Source organism: Rhincodon typus, chromosome 24 (genome assembly GCF_021869965.1).
Source record: "Rhincodon typus isolate 14 chromosome 24, sRhiTyp1.1, whole genome shotgun sequence".
In the NCBI taxonomy this organism is placed as follows: Eukaryota; Metazoa; Chordata; class Chondrichthyes; order Orectolobiformes; family Rhincodontidae; genus Rhincodon; species Rhincodon typus.
The window spans coordinates 7,928,672-7,943,113 of NC_063355.1; the positions used below are offsets into that span (position 1 = coordinate 7,928,672).

General features: G+C 42.3%; 2 protein-coding genes across 4 annotated transcripts in view; one reads left to right on the forward strand and one right to left on the reverse strand.

Annotated features, from left to right (window-relative positions):
* The window catches only part of ctu1 (cytosolic thiouridylase subunit 1 homolog (S. pombe)), a 22,189-nt gene extending 19,766 nt beyond the window's left edge, over positions 1-2,423 (reverse strand). For both annotated transcript variants that reach the window (XM_048611567.1, XM_048611568.1), the window contains exon 1: positions 2,375-2,423. The gene's annotated coding sequence lies outside the window, so the exon portion shown is untranslated. The remainder of the gene's footprint in view (positions 1-2,374) is intronic.
* The window catches only part of sirt4 (sirtuin 4), a 16,563-nt gene extending 5,048 nt beyond the window's left edge, over positions 1-11,515 (forward strand). The window contains exons 1-3 of one of the 2 annotated variants that reach the window (XM_048611571.1): positions 2,651-2,760; positions 4,852-5,646; positions 8,010-11,515. In XM_048611571.1, coding sequence (XP_048467528.1) covers positions 4,852-5,646; positions 8,010-8,162 — 948 coding nt within the window. In that variant the 5' untranslated portion in view covers positions 2,651-2,760 and the 3' untranslated portion in view covers positions 8,163-11,515. Of the gene's footprint in view, positions 1-2,650; positions 2,761-4,851; positions 5,647-8,009 lie in introns of those variants that run through there. The other variant, XM_020528131.2, reaches the window with a different exon arrangement.
* The last annotated feature ends 2,927 nt before the right edge of the window (positions 11,516-14,442 follow it).

Consider the following 14,442-nt stretch of genomic DNA (forward strand, 5'->3'; position numbering starts at 1 on the left):
CTTTCCCTCCCCACCTTTATCTGCTTTCCGGAGGGACAACTCTCTCCATGACTCCCTTGTCCGCTCCACACTCCCCTCCAGCTCCACCACACCCGGCACTTTTCCCTGCAACCGCAGGAAGTGCTACACCTGCCCCCATACCTCCTCCCTCACCCCCATCCCAGGCCCCAAGAAGACTTTCCACATCAAGCAGATGTTCACCTGCACATCTGCCAATGTGGTATACTGCATCCGCTGTACCCGGTGTGGCTTCCTCTACATCGGGGAAACCAAGCGGAGACTCGGGGACCGCTTTGCAGAACACTTACGCTCGGTTCGCAACAAACAACTGCACCTCCCAGTCGCGAACCATTTCAACTCCCCCTCCCATTCCTCAGACGACATGTCCATCCTGGGCCTCCTGCAGTGCCACAACGATGCCACCCGAAGGTTGCAGGAACAGCAACTCATATTCCGCTTGGGAACCCTGCAGCCCAATGGTATCAATGTGGATTTCACAAGTTTCAAAATCTCCCCTCCCCCCACCGCATCCCAAAACCAGTCCAACTCGTCCCTGCCTCCCTAACCTGTTCTTCCTCCCACCTATCCCCTCCTCCCACCTCAAGCCGCACCTCCATCTCCTACCGACCAACCTCATCCCGCCCCCTTGACCTGTCCGTCCTCCCTGGACTGACCTATCCCCTTCCTAACTCCCTACCTACACTCACCTTTCCTGGCCCCATCCCCGCCTCTTCGACCTGTTTGTTTCCTCTCCACCTATCCTCTCCTCTATCCACCTCCCACTCTCTCCCTATTTATTTCAAAAACCCCCTTCCCCTCCCCCTTTTCTGATGAAGGGTCTAGGCCCGAAACGTCAGCCTCTCTGCTCCTATGATGCTGCTTGGCCTGCTGTGTTCATCCAGCCCTGCACCTTGTTGTCTCGGATTCTCCAGCATCTGCAGTTCCTACTATCTCAGATGTAAGAAAGGTTGTTTCCCCCTTGTGGGAAACCAGAGGCCATAAATCTCAGAATAAGGGGTCACACATTTAAGAAATGAGGAACAATTTCTTCTGAGATCATAAATCTGTGGAATTTTTTTTTTAAACCAGAGTGCAATCTTCACCTGACTCAGGTACTTCCTTCCATTCCCACAGAAATCAACCTGACTGCAGAGAAGCCCAGCTAAATTCCTTTGTGAAGCAAGACTCCGTATGCCTGTTCCACGAGCAAAGAAAGTAACATTCCTTTCAAACATGCCACACATTACAAACTATTGTTAATACAAGTTTCAGGGCACTTAACAGGGTAGTTGTAGAGAGGTTGTTTCCCCTTGCAGTAAAGTGTAACACCAGAGGGCATAACCTCAGAGTGGGAGATTACCCAGTTGGACAGGTGAGGAGGAATTTCTTGAGGGTTTTGTGAATTTGTAGAGTTCTTTACTGCAGAGGGCTCTTAATGCTGGGTCATCAAGTGATTGATTGACATTTTTAATCAATAAGGGAATCGGGAATCAGAAATCATAAGCAAAAGGCTGGAAAGTGGTGTTGAGGATGAACAAATCAGCTATGATCACACTAAATGACAGAACAGACTCAATGGCTGACTGGCTTACTTCTGCTCCCATGTCTTACAGTCTTCTATGCCATACTCCCATCTCAGCCTCCTCCATTGTTCCAAAACACTATGTATGGCCATGACAGCACTTCCCCCCCCTATTTAAATATTTAACAGCCTTCTGGTGCTAATATTAAGCTCCATAATTTTCAGATCGCCCCCATATTTATTCCCCACTTCTTTCAGACAGCAGCTGTTAGCCATGAATCTGCTAATTCCTACTTAAATCTCGAAATGTCTTCTGGTTATTGACTTTTTAAGTTGCAGCAGCTCCGCAGGACGCCAGCACGGGTCTAATCGGTAGAAAGGCTTCTCTGTGCTAACAATAATCATTCATCTGTTACTTAATCTCTCTTGAATTCCACCCCATCGTAGGCCTCTTGGTTATTCCGAACTTTCACATCCTCCATACTCGTTGAAAACGTCTAAAGTGTCCCAACAATAATAAAAGGACATTAACCTGAAACTGTGTCTGTCTCTCTTCTCTCCCCTTACTGTCGGAGCAAATAATCGAGCGTTATTCGGGCCCTTTCTTATCAAGAATACCGGATTAGATACGACTGCGCTGTTTCTCAGAGCTAGCCATCCGAAGGTTGCAGGAACAACATCTCCTATATCGCCTGGGAACCCTGCAGCCCAATGGTATCAATGAGGACTTCACAAGCTTCGAAATCTCATCTCCTCTCCTTCTATCCCCCGCATCCCAAAACCAGCCCAGCTCGTCCCCGCTTCCCTAGCGTGTCCGTCCGTCCTTCCTTCCTTCCTCCCACCTACACTCACCTCTACTGGTTCCATCCCCGCCTCTTTGAGCTGTCTGTCTTCTCTCCACTTATCTGCTTCTTTATCCACCTCCCCCTCTCTCTATTTATTTCAGAATCCCCTTCCCCTCCCCCATTTCTGAAGAAGGGTCCAGACCCGAAACGTCAGCTTTCCGGCTTGGCCTGCTGTGTTCATCCAGCTTGTTATCTCATCATGTGCAGTAAGTTCCTTCATTGATCAAACCTTGCTTAAATCACGTGAAACGAGATCACGTGCTATCATGTTTACGTAATCGGAACCGTTTGACCAATAGCAGCAGCCCACAGCCGCTCGGTAAAATTGATTTTATAACATTGTTTTGTAACACTTGGTTTGTCCTGCCAGCTTGTGGAACCCAGCTGGATAAGGTAAGATTGCAAGGTACGGTCCGAACGGTAACTGTCAGGTTCTGTGACACTGTCAATTTAGGAAGTAAAATCGGTGCTGAATCAAACTTGCTACTTCGTGGTTCCAAGGTGAAATTGGTACTCTTTCTCAATGGTACTTTCTCGTTCTGTCTACAATCCACAAGCAAATCTTCACCCTTCCAGACCACATGAGGTTAAAGAATTGAAATTTGAACGGTGATATTATAAAGTGAGCAACCACAGAAGTATAAGGTGATCGCACCTAAAGTTTGTGTGGATCCCTGCCTGCAGAGAATAGCCTCTTTCAGGAATAGATATGGGTAGTCTTTGCTATTTAAGATATGTAGCTTGAGTTGTGGATGAGGTGTTGACCTGCTTGCCGAGCTGGCTGGTTATCGTACAGACGTTTTGTCACCACATTAGGTAACATCATCAATGTGGTCTCTGATGAAGCAATGTTGTTCTATACCGATTGGTATTTACATTGGTATTTGGGACTACCCAAAGTACACAAACCAGACACTCCTCTCAGATCCATAGTCTCTCTACCAGGCACACCTACACACAAACTAGCCAAGGACCTACAACAGAAACTGAAACGCCGGGTCGACAGATCACCCCACTCCATCGACTCATTCCACGAATTCCTTAAAAACCTCAAGAACATTAAAAACAATGACAATATTATGGTATCCTTTGACATCACAGCACTATTCACGTCCATTGACATACTACTAGCCAAAGAAACACTTGCCACATTACTGGATGCAGCAGAAACACCGACTCCAAACAGCTCCGTGAGCAAGGACGACATACTCAGACTGCTGGACTTATGCCTCACCACACACTTCATCTTTAATGGCCGAACATACAAACAAATCAATGGCACACCTATGGGGTCACTCATCTCAGGACTTATTGCAGAGGCAGTCATGCAAAGACTGGAACGCACTACCCTCCCCCTTCATACAGCCAAGACTGTGGATCTGATACGTGGATGACATGTTTGTCATCATTAAACAAGTCAAAAGAGACACACCATCTCATTGACAATGTTTTCACCGGGATCAAATTTACAAGAGAAGAGGAAGACAACAGTCAACTTCTGTTTCTAGAACGAATAACTAATGGGGAGTTCCAAACCACAGTATATAGGGAGGCAACTCACACAGATAAAATCCTCAATTTCCACAGTAATCACCCCAACGTCCACAAACAAAGCTCTGTTAGGACACTATTCAAATGGGTCACAACACACTCGAACTACGCAGGAAGGAGGAAGAGCACCTATACAAAGTCTTTGCTAACAAACAGTATCCTGACAGCTTCCTCCGCAGGTGCCTACTACGTAGACAATGCCAAGAGGACACAGTACACCCCAATGCACTGGCCACACTACCCTACGTCAAGAACATGTCAGAACTGACAACGAGGCTCCTATGACCATTAGGAATCACAGTAGCACACAAACCTGCAGCCACATTACGACAAACAATCACAAGAACCGAAGACCCCACACCCATGACATGCAGGACCAATGTAGTTTACAAAATACCTTGCACTGACTGCAACAAATATTACATTGGCCAGACTGCAAGGAAACTAGCCATCAGGATACACGAACACCAGCTAGCAGCAAAATGACACAACAAACTTTCCCTCATCTCAGTGCACTTGGACAATGAAGACCATCAACTTAACTGGGACAATGTGACCATCTTAGCTCAAGCCAACCACAGACACGCACGGGAATTTCTAGAGACCTGGTTTTCAACCAGCAATGCAATCAACAAACATGTGGAATTAGATCTCGTATACAAACCCATGCAGAGCAGAATCGGAAATGAGACAACCCAACTAAACAGACCAGATCATATAAATACCAAGCGGAGTAGAATAACATCGCTTCATCGGAGACTGCACTGATGATGTTACCTAGCATGGTGATGAAATGTCTGAACTGCAACCAGTCAGCTCGGCGAGCAAGCCAACAACCTCAGTATTTGCTATGTCTATTTTATTAGGATGTTTCTAAATTGCTTTCCTGAAGTATGGTTTATTATTATTATAGCTGATTATGTTTATTTCTAGATGCGGCTGATGTCTGTATTTGCAGTTGCTAAGAAATGCCTGTTTCTGAAATGGACCTGCAGGAACTACAGTTCAGTCACTGCTTCCAATTTAGCATTTGTTCCTTCAAGCGCGCCTTTGGACTCAATCGAGTTGAAGGAACTTCAGGATTTTGTACTTCAGTCCAAGAAACTGTTTGTGCTGACTGGAGCAGGGGTATCAACAGAGTCTGGTATTCCAGATTATCGTTCAGAAGGTGTGGGGCTCTATGCAAGGACAGAAAGGCGTCCCATTCAGCACTCCGAGTTCATCCGCAGTGTTAAGGGCAGGCAGAGGTACTGGGCACGGAATTATGTTGGTTGGCCACAGTTTTGTTCTCGTCAGCCAAATGTGGCGCACAATGTTTTGAGTAAATGGGAGAAACTTGGGAAGCTTCACTGGCTGGTGACTCAAAACGTGGATGCTTTACATGCAAAAGCAGGAAGCCAGCACATGACTGAGCTTCATGGCTGTTCTCACAGAGTGATCTGTCTTGGGTGCGGAGATGTAACACCTAGGAGTCATCTTCAAGAAAAATTTGCAGCTCTGAATCTTGGCTGGACTGAAGAAGCACACGGAATAGCTCCAGATGGAGATGTTTTCCTGACTGATGATCAAGTTAAAAATTTTATTGTTCCTTCTTGTGAGAGTTGTGGTGGTATTCTGAAACCTGATGTCACCTTTTTCGGAGACACAGTGAATAAGGAGAAAGTGAATTTTGTCTACGAGCGTGTGGCTGAATCTGATGCTGTTCTGGTGGCTGGTTCTTCTCTGCAGGTGAGTGAATAGATTATTGAAGACTTTCCGGTAGGGAAGCCCAAACTATGGCCACTTTGCTATGACAGTGTGGCCTGGAAACCAGGATAGCTCAGTCACACATGTCTTAAAGTTCTTTGGTTTGTCTTGTCTGAATTTCACAGGCTTAAAGAGCTACTTCTTTGTTAATTAAATAGAACATCTTAATATGTTAGTAAGTACAACTTCAGATAATGCAACTTAACGGAAGAATAATTTTAACATTTTTGGAGTTGGATTTGCAATTGTTATTATCAGGGTAATCTGGTAAAATGAAGTCACATTTCCCCTCAATATTTTGGGCTGGTTCAAGATTCACTTTGCCCACGTAAGTTAAAGAAAATATACATTCAGGCTTCCCCGGTTTCTATTGTCTAACTTCAGTCTTTCTGTAACTCACCAATTGATGTGAGATCATGACTGTCCTGTTTGTGATATAGACACAAGAATTAGAAAGAGTAGATGACCGTGCAGCCTATTGAGGCTGCTCCGACATTTAGTACAATCATGGCTGATCTCAGGCTTTAGCACTTGTCCATTCCCCATATCCCTTGATTCCTTGAGAGATGAAAAATTCATCTATCCAAACTTTAAATATATTGAATGCTACAGGAGTTACAATTCTCACATTGTGAGTGGAGTAACCTCACTCAGACTTAATTGATCAGCCCTTGGTTTGAAAGTACACTCTTTTATATTTGCATTCCCCAGCCACTGGAAACAATCTCTGGTATTTCAAAATCTTTCATTGAATTTCATTGGGTTTTTTCTTGCATGTTGTGCTTTACTTCCAAAATTTCAGATGTCCTATTGACTCCCATTACAAAATAAGTTTGCTGTTTTCCATGTTGCTATTTGTAATGGATTCTGGGCACAAATACACTGTGAATGTTGAGACTGCACTGTGTCTTTCAATGAGATTGCTGCTCCCCCAGGATTATCAAATCAGTCTCCATACTTGTATCCATTCCCATCCTTCTGAAATTGTTTTGCATAACATGAAACATTCGCCTGAATATTAATGGAAACCGAATAAAACAAAATTCTATTTTGGGGGATTAACTATCAATTAACCACTTTTTTTCTTAAACTGTGCATACTTCTCACCATCTAATTCTGTGGCAGATGATAAAAGCCAGTTATTTTCTTTAAAATTAACATAACCCCAGAAAATAGCAATAATCAATTGTAACATTCAGTTCATATACCATAGATCAACATAGAATGAATGATATATCATATAAATGTGGAATGTTTTAATGTACTATTTTATAAAATATTAACACTTCATGTTCTTATGTGGATTTCAACCAAGCTCTGTATATTCCCCAGTGACAGAAGACTATGAAGCCCCTACCCCACAACACACAGTAATAATTGCCTCTCATCTCTCTCCCAGTAATCAGCTACTCCACCATCCCCACTTCCTCTTTCAGTAATTAGTCTCATTCACTGACAAACACAGTAATCATCCCACCCACACATGCAGTTAACAGCTCTTCTGCCATCCTCTTCCCTGCACCCCAACAAATATAGTAATCAGACTCTCTCCCTCAAACAAAGTAATCATGTATTGTATCTTGTATTCTTGTATTCCCTCTCCATCATGCAGAATAATCAGCTGTTCCTCCCTAACACCCAATTATCCACCTCTGTCCTCTTTACACACTTATCAGCTCCTCTTTCACTACGGCTAAGTACTTTGAGATATTTATTCCATACACTTGAAAGACCTACCTCAGGTGAAATATGATAGTTAAAGCAAGTTAAAATGCAGCAGAATGAAATCACAGTACACATTGTATCCATTTGATGTTTTGGGCTCACTGTCTTGTGACACACAAACACCCACTACAAAATCCCACCAATTTAAGAACAATTGTATAAAATGGACACTGGCCTGGAAAACTGTACTCTGCTGGTAATGATGCTGTCTTACCTATAAGGAAGAAATGCAATTGTTATGCTAAACCGTTAACAATTGCTGCTTAAGTCTAGTTGAATTATTTTACCAATTCTGGACACCGTATTTCAGCAACAATGTCAAGGCCTTGGAGAAAGTGCTGAAGAGATTTACTAAAAGGTAAACTAGAATGAGGGGCTTACAGATTTAAGGCAATTTGCAGAAGATCCAAAGCAGAGATGAGCACTTTTAATTTTAAACATAGAGTTGTTATAATTATTCATCGTTGCCAAGAGTGGTGGAAGTCAAAACAGTAATAACTTCCAAAAGGGAACAGGTTCAATCTCTGCATTTTAGGTGGAACTTAGAATCACTTTTCACATTCATGGTCTGAATGATTTATAAACTAATATTGCTGATTCTTTTTGTTCTCCGTAAATAGGTGTATTCTGGATATAGGTTCGTTATTGCAGCATATGAGATGAAGATACCAATTGCACTGCTGAATATTGGAGTTACCAGAGCAGATGCACTGGCCAGTCTGAAAATCAGTGCTCGATGTGGAGAGGTGCTGTCCTGTATTCTTCACCTTTGAGACGGTATTGTTGCAAACTAGGAAATTCCAAATAATGATAATATTAAACAACATAGTTTTTCTACAAAGAACAGATCCATCATTTATCAATAGGAATATGCTCTGCAGCTTCTCCTTAAGGGACCATTACGGTTGATTCATAAAATAAAAGTTGGGACTGATGGAAATGGGTAGAGGATTCAATAATATAACGGTCATAAATAAGACTCTTATTAGAGTGATTTTAATGAGTCAAATAGTCTTTTGTTCTTCAACTATCTGCACTTACAAGAAGTTCATTTGTTTTAATATTCACATATTTCTAACTTGGCATGCAAATATTAAGACAGTAATCTGAGGTACTGGATTATACCATACACTTGGAAGACCTACCTCGGGTGAAATATGATAGTTATAGCATGTTAAAATGCAGCAGAATGAAATCACAGTACACATCGTATCCACTTGGTGGAATACATTTACTTATCTGCGCAAACTTTACAAGACTGGCCTCATTAAACATTCCATCTGAACTGAGAGTATTTGGCATGATGAACTGTTAGCAATGCCTGGGGAGTATTGAAAAAAACACGAGAGATTTGTAGGGCAAGGTGGTAAGGCGAAATTATACAGACAATGTGACATTTCTTGTATCAATAGGATCTATGGATTTTTATCTGTAACGTCTATATACTAGCATGTTTTCTTATTGAGAATGAGCATAATCACTATCAAGCTTTTGGAAATTTCTATTTCAATTTACAGGACGAAAATAGATGTAGCCCATAAACCACTTTTAAAACAAATCACGTGAGTCACATCATCATAAATGGCCTCCAAATACATAAATTTAATAATCCTAAGAACTTTCTTAAAGAAAAAACTCAAATCAGTTACTGGGATCTAAACACAATCCAGCATCAAAAACTATTTCAACCATCAGCAGCTATGTTTTGTACATAGTAATTCTACAGTTTTCTCACGTTCCAGACAGGAATACTTAGTGAAGAGTATTTGATCAACTGTGGTTATAATCTCTATACGTCCCAGGACAAGTGTAAATATTAAATGGGAGTTAACATGCATTTTATTCAGAAGTGAAATAAGCTGATTTTTAAAAAAATCAAGCTTACTGCTGTGGTTTTTATTTTGCACTTTAACATGTGGACTAGATGTGAATAAGCTACACAGTTTTCTGTATGTGCATGTACCAACATAACTTGAGATTCAGCAAAAGGAATAGGAATCTAAGATTAATTTTACAAGCATCATTGACTAAGCTGAAGTGTCAGATGAACATTCACTTTTACGGCGGGATCTCTCAATGGCAATCCTACCTAATTTCTTCTGCCTCATAAACAGACAAATTCTATTTCTCGAACTTTTATTAAGGTTGAGATCAGTTAAGGCCAGGAATGCTTCTCAATCTGAACAGCTCAGGTCTTTGCTACATTTTTGAGGAGTTATGCCGATCAATGGTTACAAAATATATACATTGTAACCTATCAATATTGGAATTTACTCTCAAATTTGTAAAACTTTACATGTTGATTACTTGAAGAACAAATAGGCCTTTGATGGCCAGAATGATATATAATCTTGAGATGGCAGATGGTATGCTGTGAATCATAGATATATCCTATATCCATGGACAAGATCTTATTACTGTGGTTGGTTCCCTCGCCAAGCTGGTTCGTTAGTTCACAGACGTGTCATTACTCTGCTGGGTAACATCGTCAGTGCAGCCTCCAATGAAGCGCTGTTGTGTTTTCCTGCCTGGTATTTAAACTCTGGGGTCCGTTGGATTTGATTACCTCATTTCCAATTTTCCTTCACAGTGGTGTACATATAGGGTCTAGTTCTATGTGATTGTTGATGGCCTTCTTGGTGGAGAACCAGGCCTCTAGGAATTCCTGTGCTTGTCTCTGTTTGGCCTGTCCTAGATTCCTGGTGTTGTCCCAATCGAACTGGTGGTTCTCCCTATCCGTGTGAAAGGAGATAAGTGAGTATTGGTTGTGTTTTTTTTTTGTTGCTAGTTGGTGTTCATGTACTCCTTGTGGCCAATTTTCTTCCTGGCTGTCTAATGTAATGTTTGTCGCAGTCCTTGCATGGAATTTTGTATATTACGTTGGTTCCGTCCATAGTGGGTAAGGGGTCTTTGGCGTGAGTTCGCAGTTGGCATAGGGTTGACGTGGGTTTGTGTGCTACTAAAATACCCAATGGTCGTAGGAGTCTTGCGGTCAGTTCAGATATGTTCTTGATTGTATGGTAGTGTGATGAGTGTGTTAGGGCATGCAGTATTTTCCCGTTGTTATTCGTGTGATAGGCATCATCGGATCCAGCTGTTCGGGTATCCGTTGTCCTTAAATACTTGGTGGAGGTACTCCTCTTCTTTTTGGTGTAGGTGTGGGTTGCTACAGTGTGTTGTCGTTTGTTTAAATAACGTTTTCACTTTGTTTGTGGGTGTTGGAGTGGTCACTGTTGAAATTCAGCACTTGGTCAGTGTGTGTGGCTTTTCTGTGTACCTTCATCCCCATTGGCCCTGCATTCTACCATGATGTCCAGGAATGGGAGCTGTTCGTTTTTTTTTCCTCTTCCCTGGTGAATTTGATGCCGGTGAGAGTGTTGTTCATTAGTTGGTGTGTCTCCTCTAGTTTGGCGTGTTTGATGATGATGAAAGTGTCATCCACATATCAGATCCATAGTTCGGGTTGGATTTGTAGGAGGGCAATGCTTTCGAGTCTCTGCATCACTGCTTCTGCTATTAATCTGGAGATCAGTGAGTATTGGGACAGCTATGGGGTCACCTATCTCCATTCACACAGATAAGGGGAACCACCAGTTCGATTGGGACAACACCAGGATCCTAGGACAGGCCAACTGGAAACAAGTACGGGAATTCCTAGAGGCCTGGTTCTCCACCAAGAAGGCCATCAACAAATACATAGAACAAGACCCTATGTATACACCACTGTGAAGGAAAACCAGAAATGAGGTAATCAAATCCAACGGACCCCAGAGTTTAAATACCAGGCAGGAAAACACAACGGTGCTTCATCAGAGGCTGCACTGATGATGTTACCCAGCAGGGTAATGAAATGTCTATGAAGTAATGAACCATCTTGGCGAGCAAACCAACCACAGCATCCACAACCCAAGCGACAGATCTACTCAAGAACCTTAAAGATCTTATTGGTCAAGGCCAATGCTTTACATTTAAATTGGTAATTGAATGAAAATGTGACTTAGTGTAACATGATATGCTTTGCAGACAACACAAGGTCTAATATGAATAAAAGGTATATAAAACACTTATCCCCTTTTGAGTCTGTCTCCCTCCTACTGCAATAAAGGCTGCTTGAAATATTCGCTAATATCTTGTATCGCGTGTTGATTTAAAATACTACACAACAAACACATGGAAATTTCAACCTGCAGGTGCACAGACTATTCTGTCAACTTTGCTGTTGTTTATTATGAAATGTACTCCATGTGAATTTTTTCCTGAAAATGCCTACTTTTGCTCCAAAATTAATGAGGTGCTATTATTTTTATTAGCTGCAAATTGTTGTCCAAGTCTCTTAGCACACCTTTTTGTTTCAAACATGTTACCAATTCTTCACTGCTGGTTCTGTTAAATGCCTAGGATTGCCTCCCTTACAGCACCATGGAACTACCCACACTGCAACTGTTGACCACCACCTTCTCAAACATAATTAAGAATGGCAATCAATTCTGACTTTGCCAGCAGCACTTGCACCCATAAAATAATAATTAAACCCCACAATTTGAAAAAAGAGAATTCCACAACAATGGTAATATTAAATAAATTAGTTTTACTATGAAGAACAGATCAATCATTTATCAATAGGAATATGCTCTGCAGCTTCTCCTGAAGGGAGCATGACGGTTGTTCCATAAATCCAGACAAATGGGGAGTATTCCATCACACTCCTGACTTGTGCCTTGTAGATGATGGACAGGCTTTGGGGAGGCAGGAGCTGGGTTATTTACTGCAGTATTCCTAGCCTCAGACTTGCATGTTTAACCACTGTATTTACATGGTGAGTTCGGTTGAGTTTCTGGTCAATGGTAACTTCCAGGATGTTGATTGTGGGGGATTCAGTGATGGTAACACCATTGAATGTCAAGGGGCAGTGGACCTGGGAATACTGCTCTAATCTAAATACAAAGCTGAGGAATCCTTTGCTCCTTTAACCCACAAAGTTGCTTTACCCAAAATACCTTCCCCCCCCCAACCCCATTCAACTGCTTTAGCTGCTGTCTCCCCACCGTTGACACCTGTTGCTGGAAGTCCTGGCACAATTGATACACAGGAAGGACTGGGTATCTTCCAAAGAAGAGATAGTGTAGAGAATTTTTATATTTCATGTTTGCTGTCTGAATGTTGGCATTGCTGGCATCTATTACCCATCCCTAAGTACACAGAAGGCAATTAAGAGTCAGCCACATTGCGAAGAGTCTGGCATTATATGTAGGTCAGACCAGGTAAGGATAGCAGATTTCCTTCCCTGAAGGACATTAGTCAATCAGATGGGTTTCCACAACAATCACCATTGTGCTAGCCTTCCCTTCCCCCACCCCCTTAGATTCTTTATTTTAATTTAATTTAAATTTCATCATCTACCATGGTGGGATTTGAACCCATGCCCCCAGAGCTTTAACCTGAGATTCTGGATTACAAGTTCAGTGATGCTACCACTTAGAACATAGAACATAGAACATGGAACATTACAGCGCAGTACAGGCCCTTTGGCCCTCGATGTTGCACCGACCTGTGAAACCAATCTGAAGCCCATCTAACCTAAACTATTCCATTATCATCCATATGTTTATCCAATGACCATTTAAATGCCCTTAAAGTGGGCGAGTCTACTATTTTTGCAGGCAGGGCATTCCACGCCCTTACTACTCTCGCATAGCTGAGTGTGGTATGCTATTGTAGGCATAATCTAGAAGATACTCAGGTCACTTTTGTTTACTGTCAAGAGGCAAGGTGTGCAGATGGTCTTGCAGCGTTTGGTTCAATTGTTCACACTGATTGTTACCAGCTTGGTGATTTCAGTGCTGAGGCTTTTGTCTGTGCATAGACTTTGCAAAGCTGCTATAAGATCTTGCTCTCAAGGTTGCACCCCTATGAAACCATAATGGACAATGACCGAAACAGACAAACCAATCACATATTAACACTGTGGCTATAGGCCTTTTGGACATTGGTCAGGATGTCCTGTGTGAACATGGTGAAGACATCCATAAGTATGAGAACATGCTTAGTCCTATTACTACTGGAGTCAAGCACCAAAAAATCCATTGCAAGAAACTCCAGAGTCTCTTAGTGACCAGGGATCCCAAGCTGGAGTGAAGTCACTTCCCTACTTTGGCTAAAGTAAACTTCTCACAATTTTAACAGTCGTCATTAATATCAGCATCTATTCAGTTCAGCTGTCTTTTCTGATGTCAATTGTTGTTGGAGCTGCTAGTACTATTGCTCAAGCTCCTCTGCTCAGCTGATACCAATGCTTAACACTTTAGGCTGTTGGGAAGGATAAGTTGTTTCATCCCTCTCTCCCCTTGTTCTAAACCAGCTAATAGAGGACTCCATCCTTCCCGACATTCTTCCAGAAGTGCAACAATTCTTCTGTCTCAAGCTGGGTTGGTCAATAATGGGTGTCCCAGTAATATGTAGTCTTCTGATCCCCAAATCAATCTGTTGAAGCTGTCTGAGGTCCTATTTTGTCCAGCTGACCAGAGATGCATTTCCTCCTCTGGTTAGCCTTCCATCGAAGGGCATCACTATTTGCATTACTTCTGCCTGGCCTGTACTGGATACAGAATCAAAACTGCATGAGTTCAGTGTCCCAGTTGGTCCCTGCTGTTCCTAGCTTGGCAGATAAATTAAAGTCACTGAGTGGGATATTGTCAGTAAACACTTCAAACTTAGCACCAACAAGAATGTCTCTGATTTTCTGGGAAATAGTTCACCTCAAAGCTAGCAGTTCGAGTTTCAAACTGGAGTAATTCTCCATATTCCTGTTATTTTTTCTACATTTGAACCTATGACAGCACTGCTCCCAGGCCAAGGAAACTGGAGGCGGCTTCTGGAATGAAAATGAGTTGAAAACCTGGGTAGCCAAGGACAGGTGATGAAACAAGCTTCTGCTTGAAGGTGCAAAGAGTCTTCACCTGCTGGGGTCTAATTCCCCGTACTGCTCTGTGAATGATCACACCTCATACATTCTTGTTCAACCACTCCTTCAGAATTCTGTGATTTCCTCAGGAA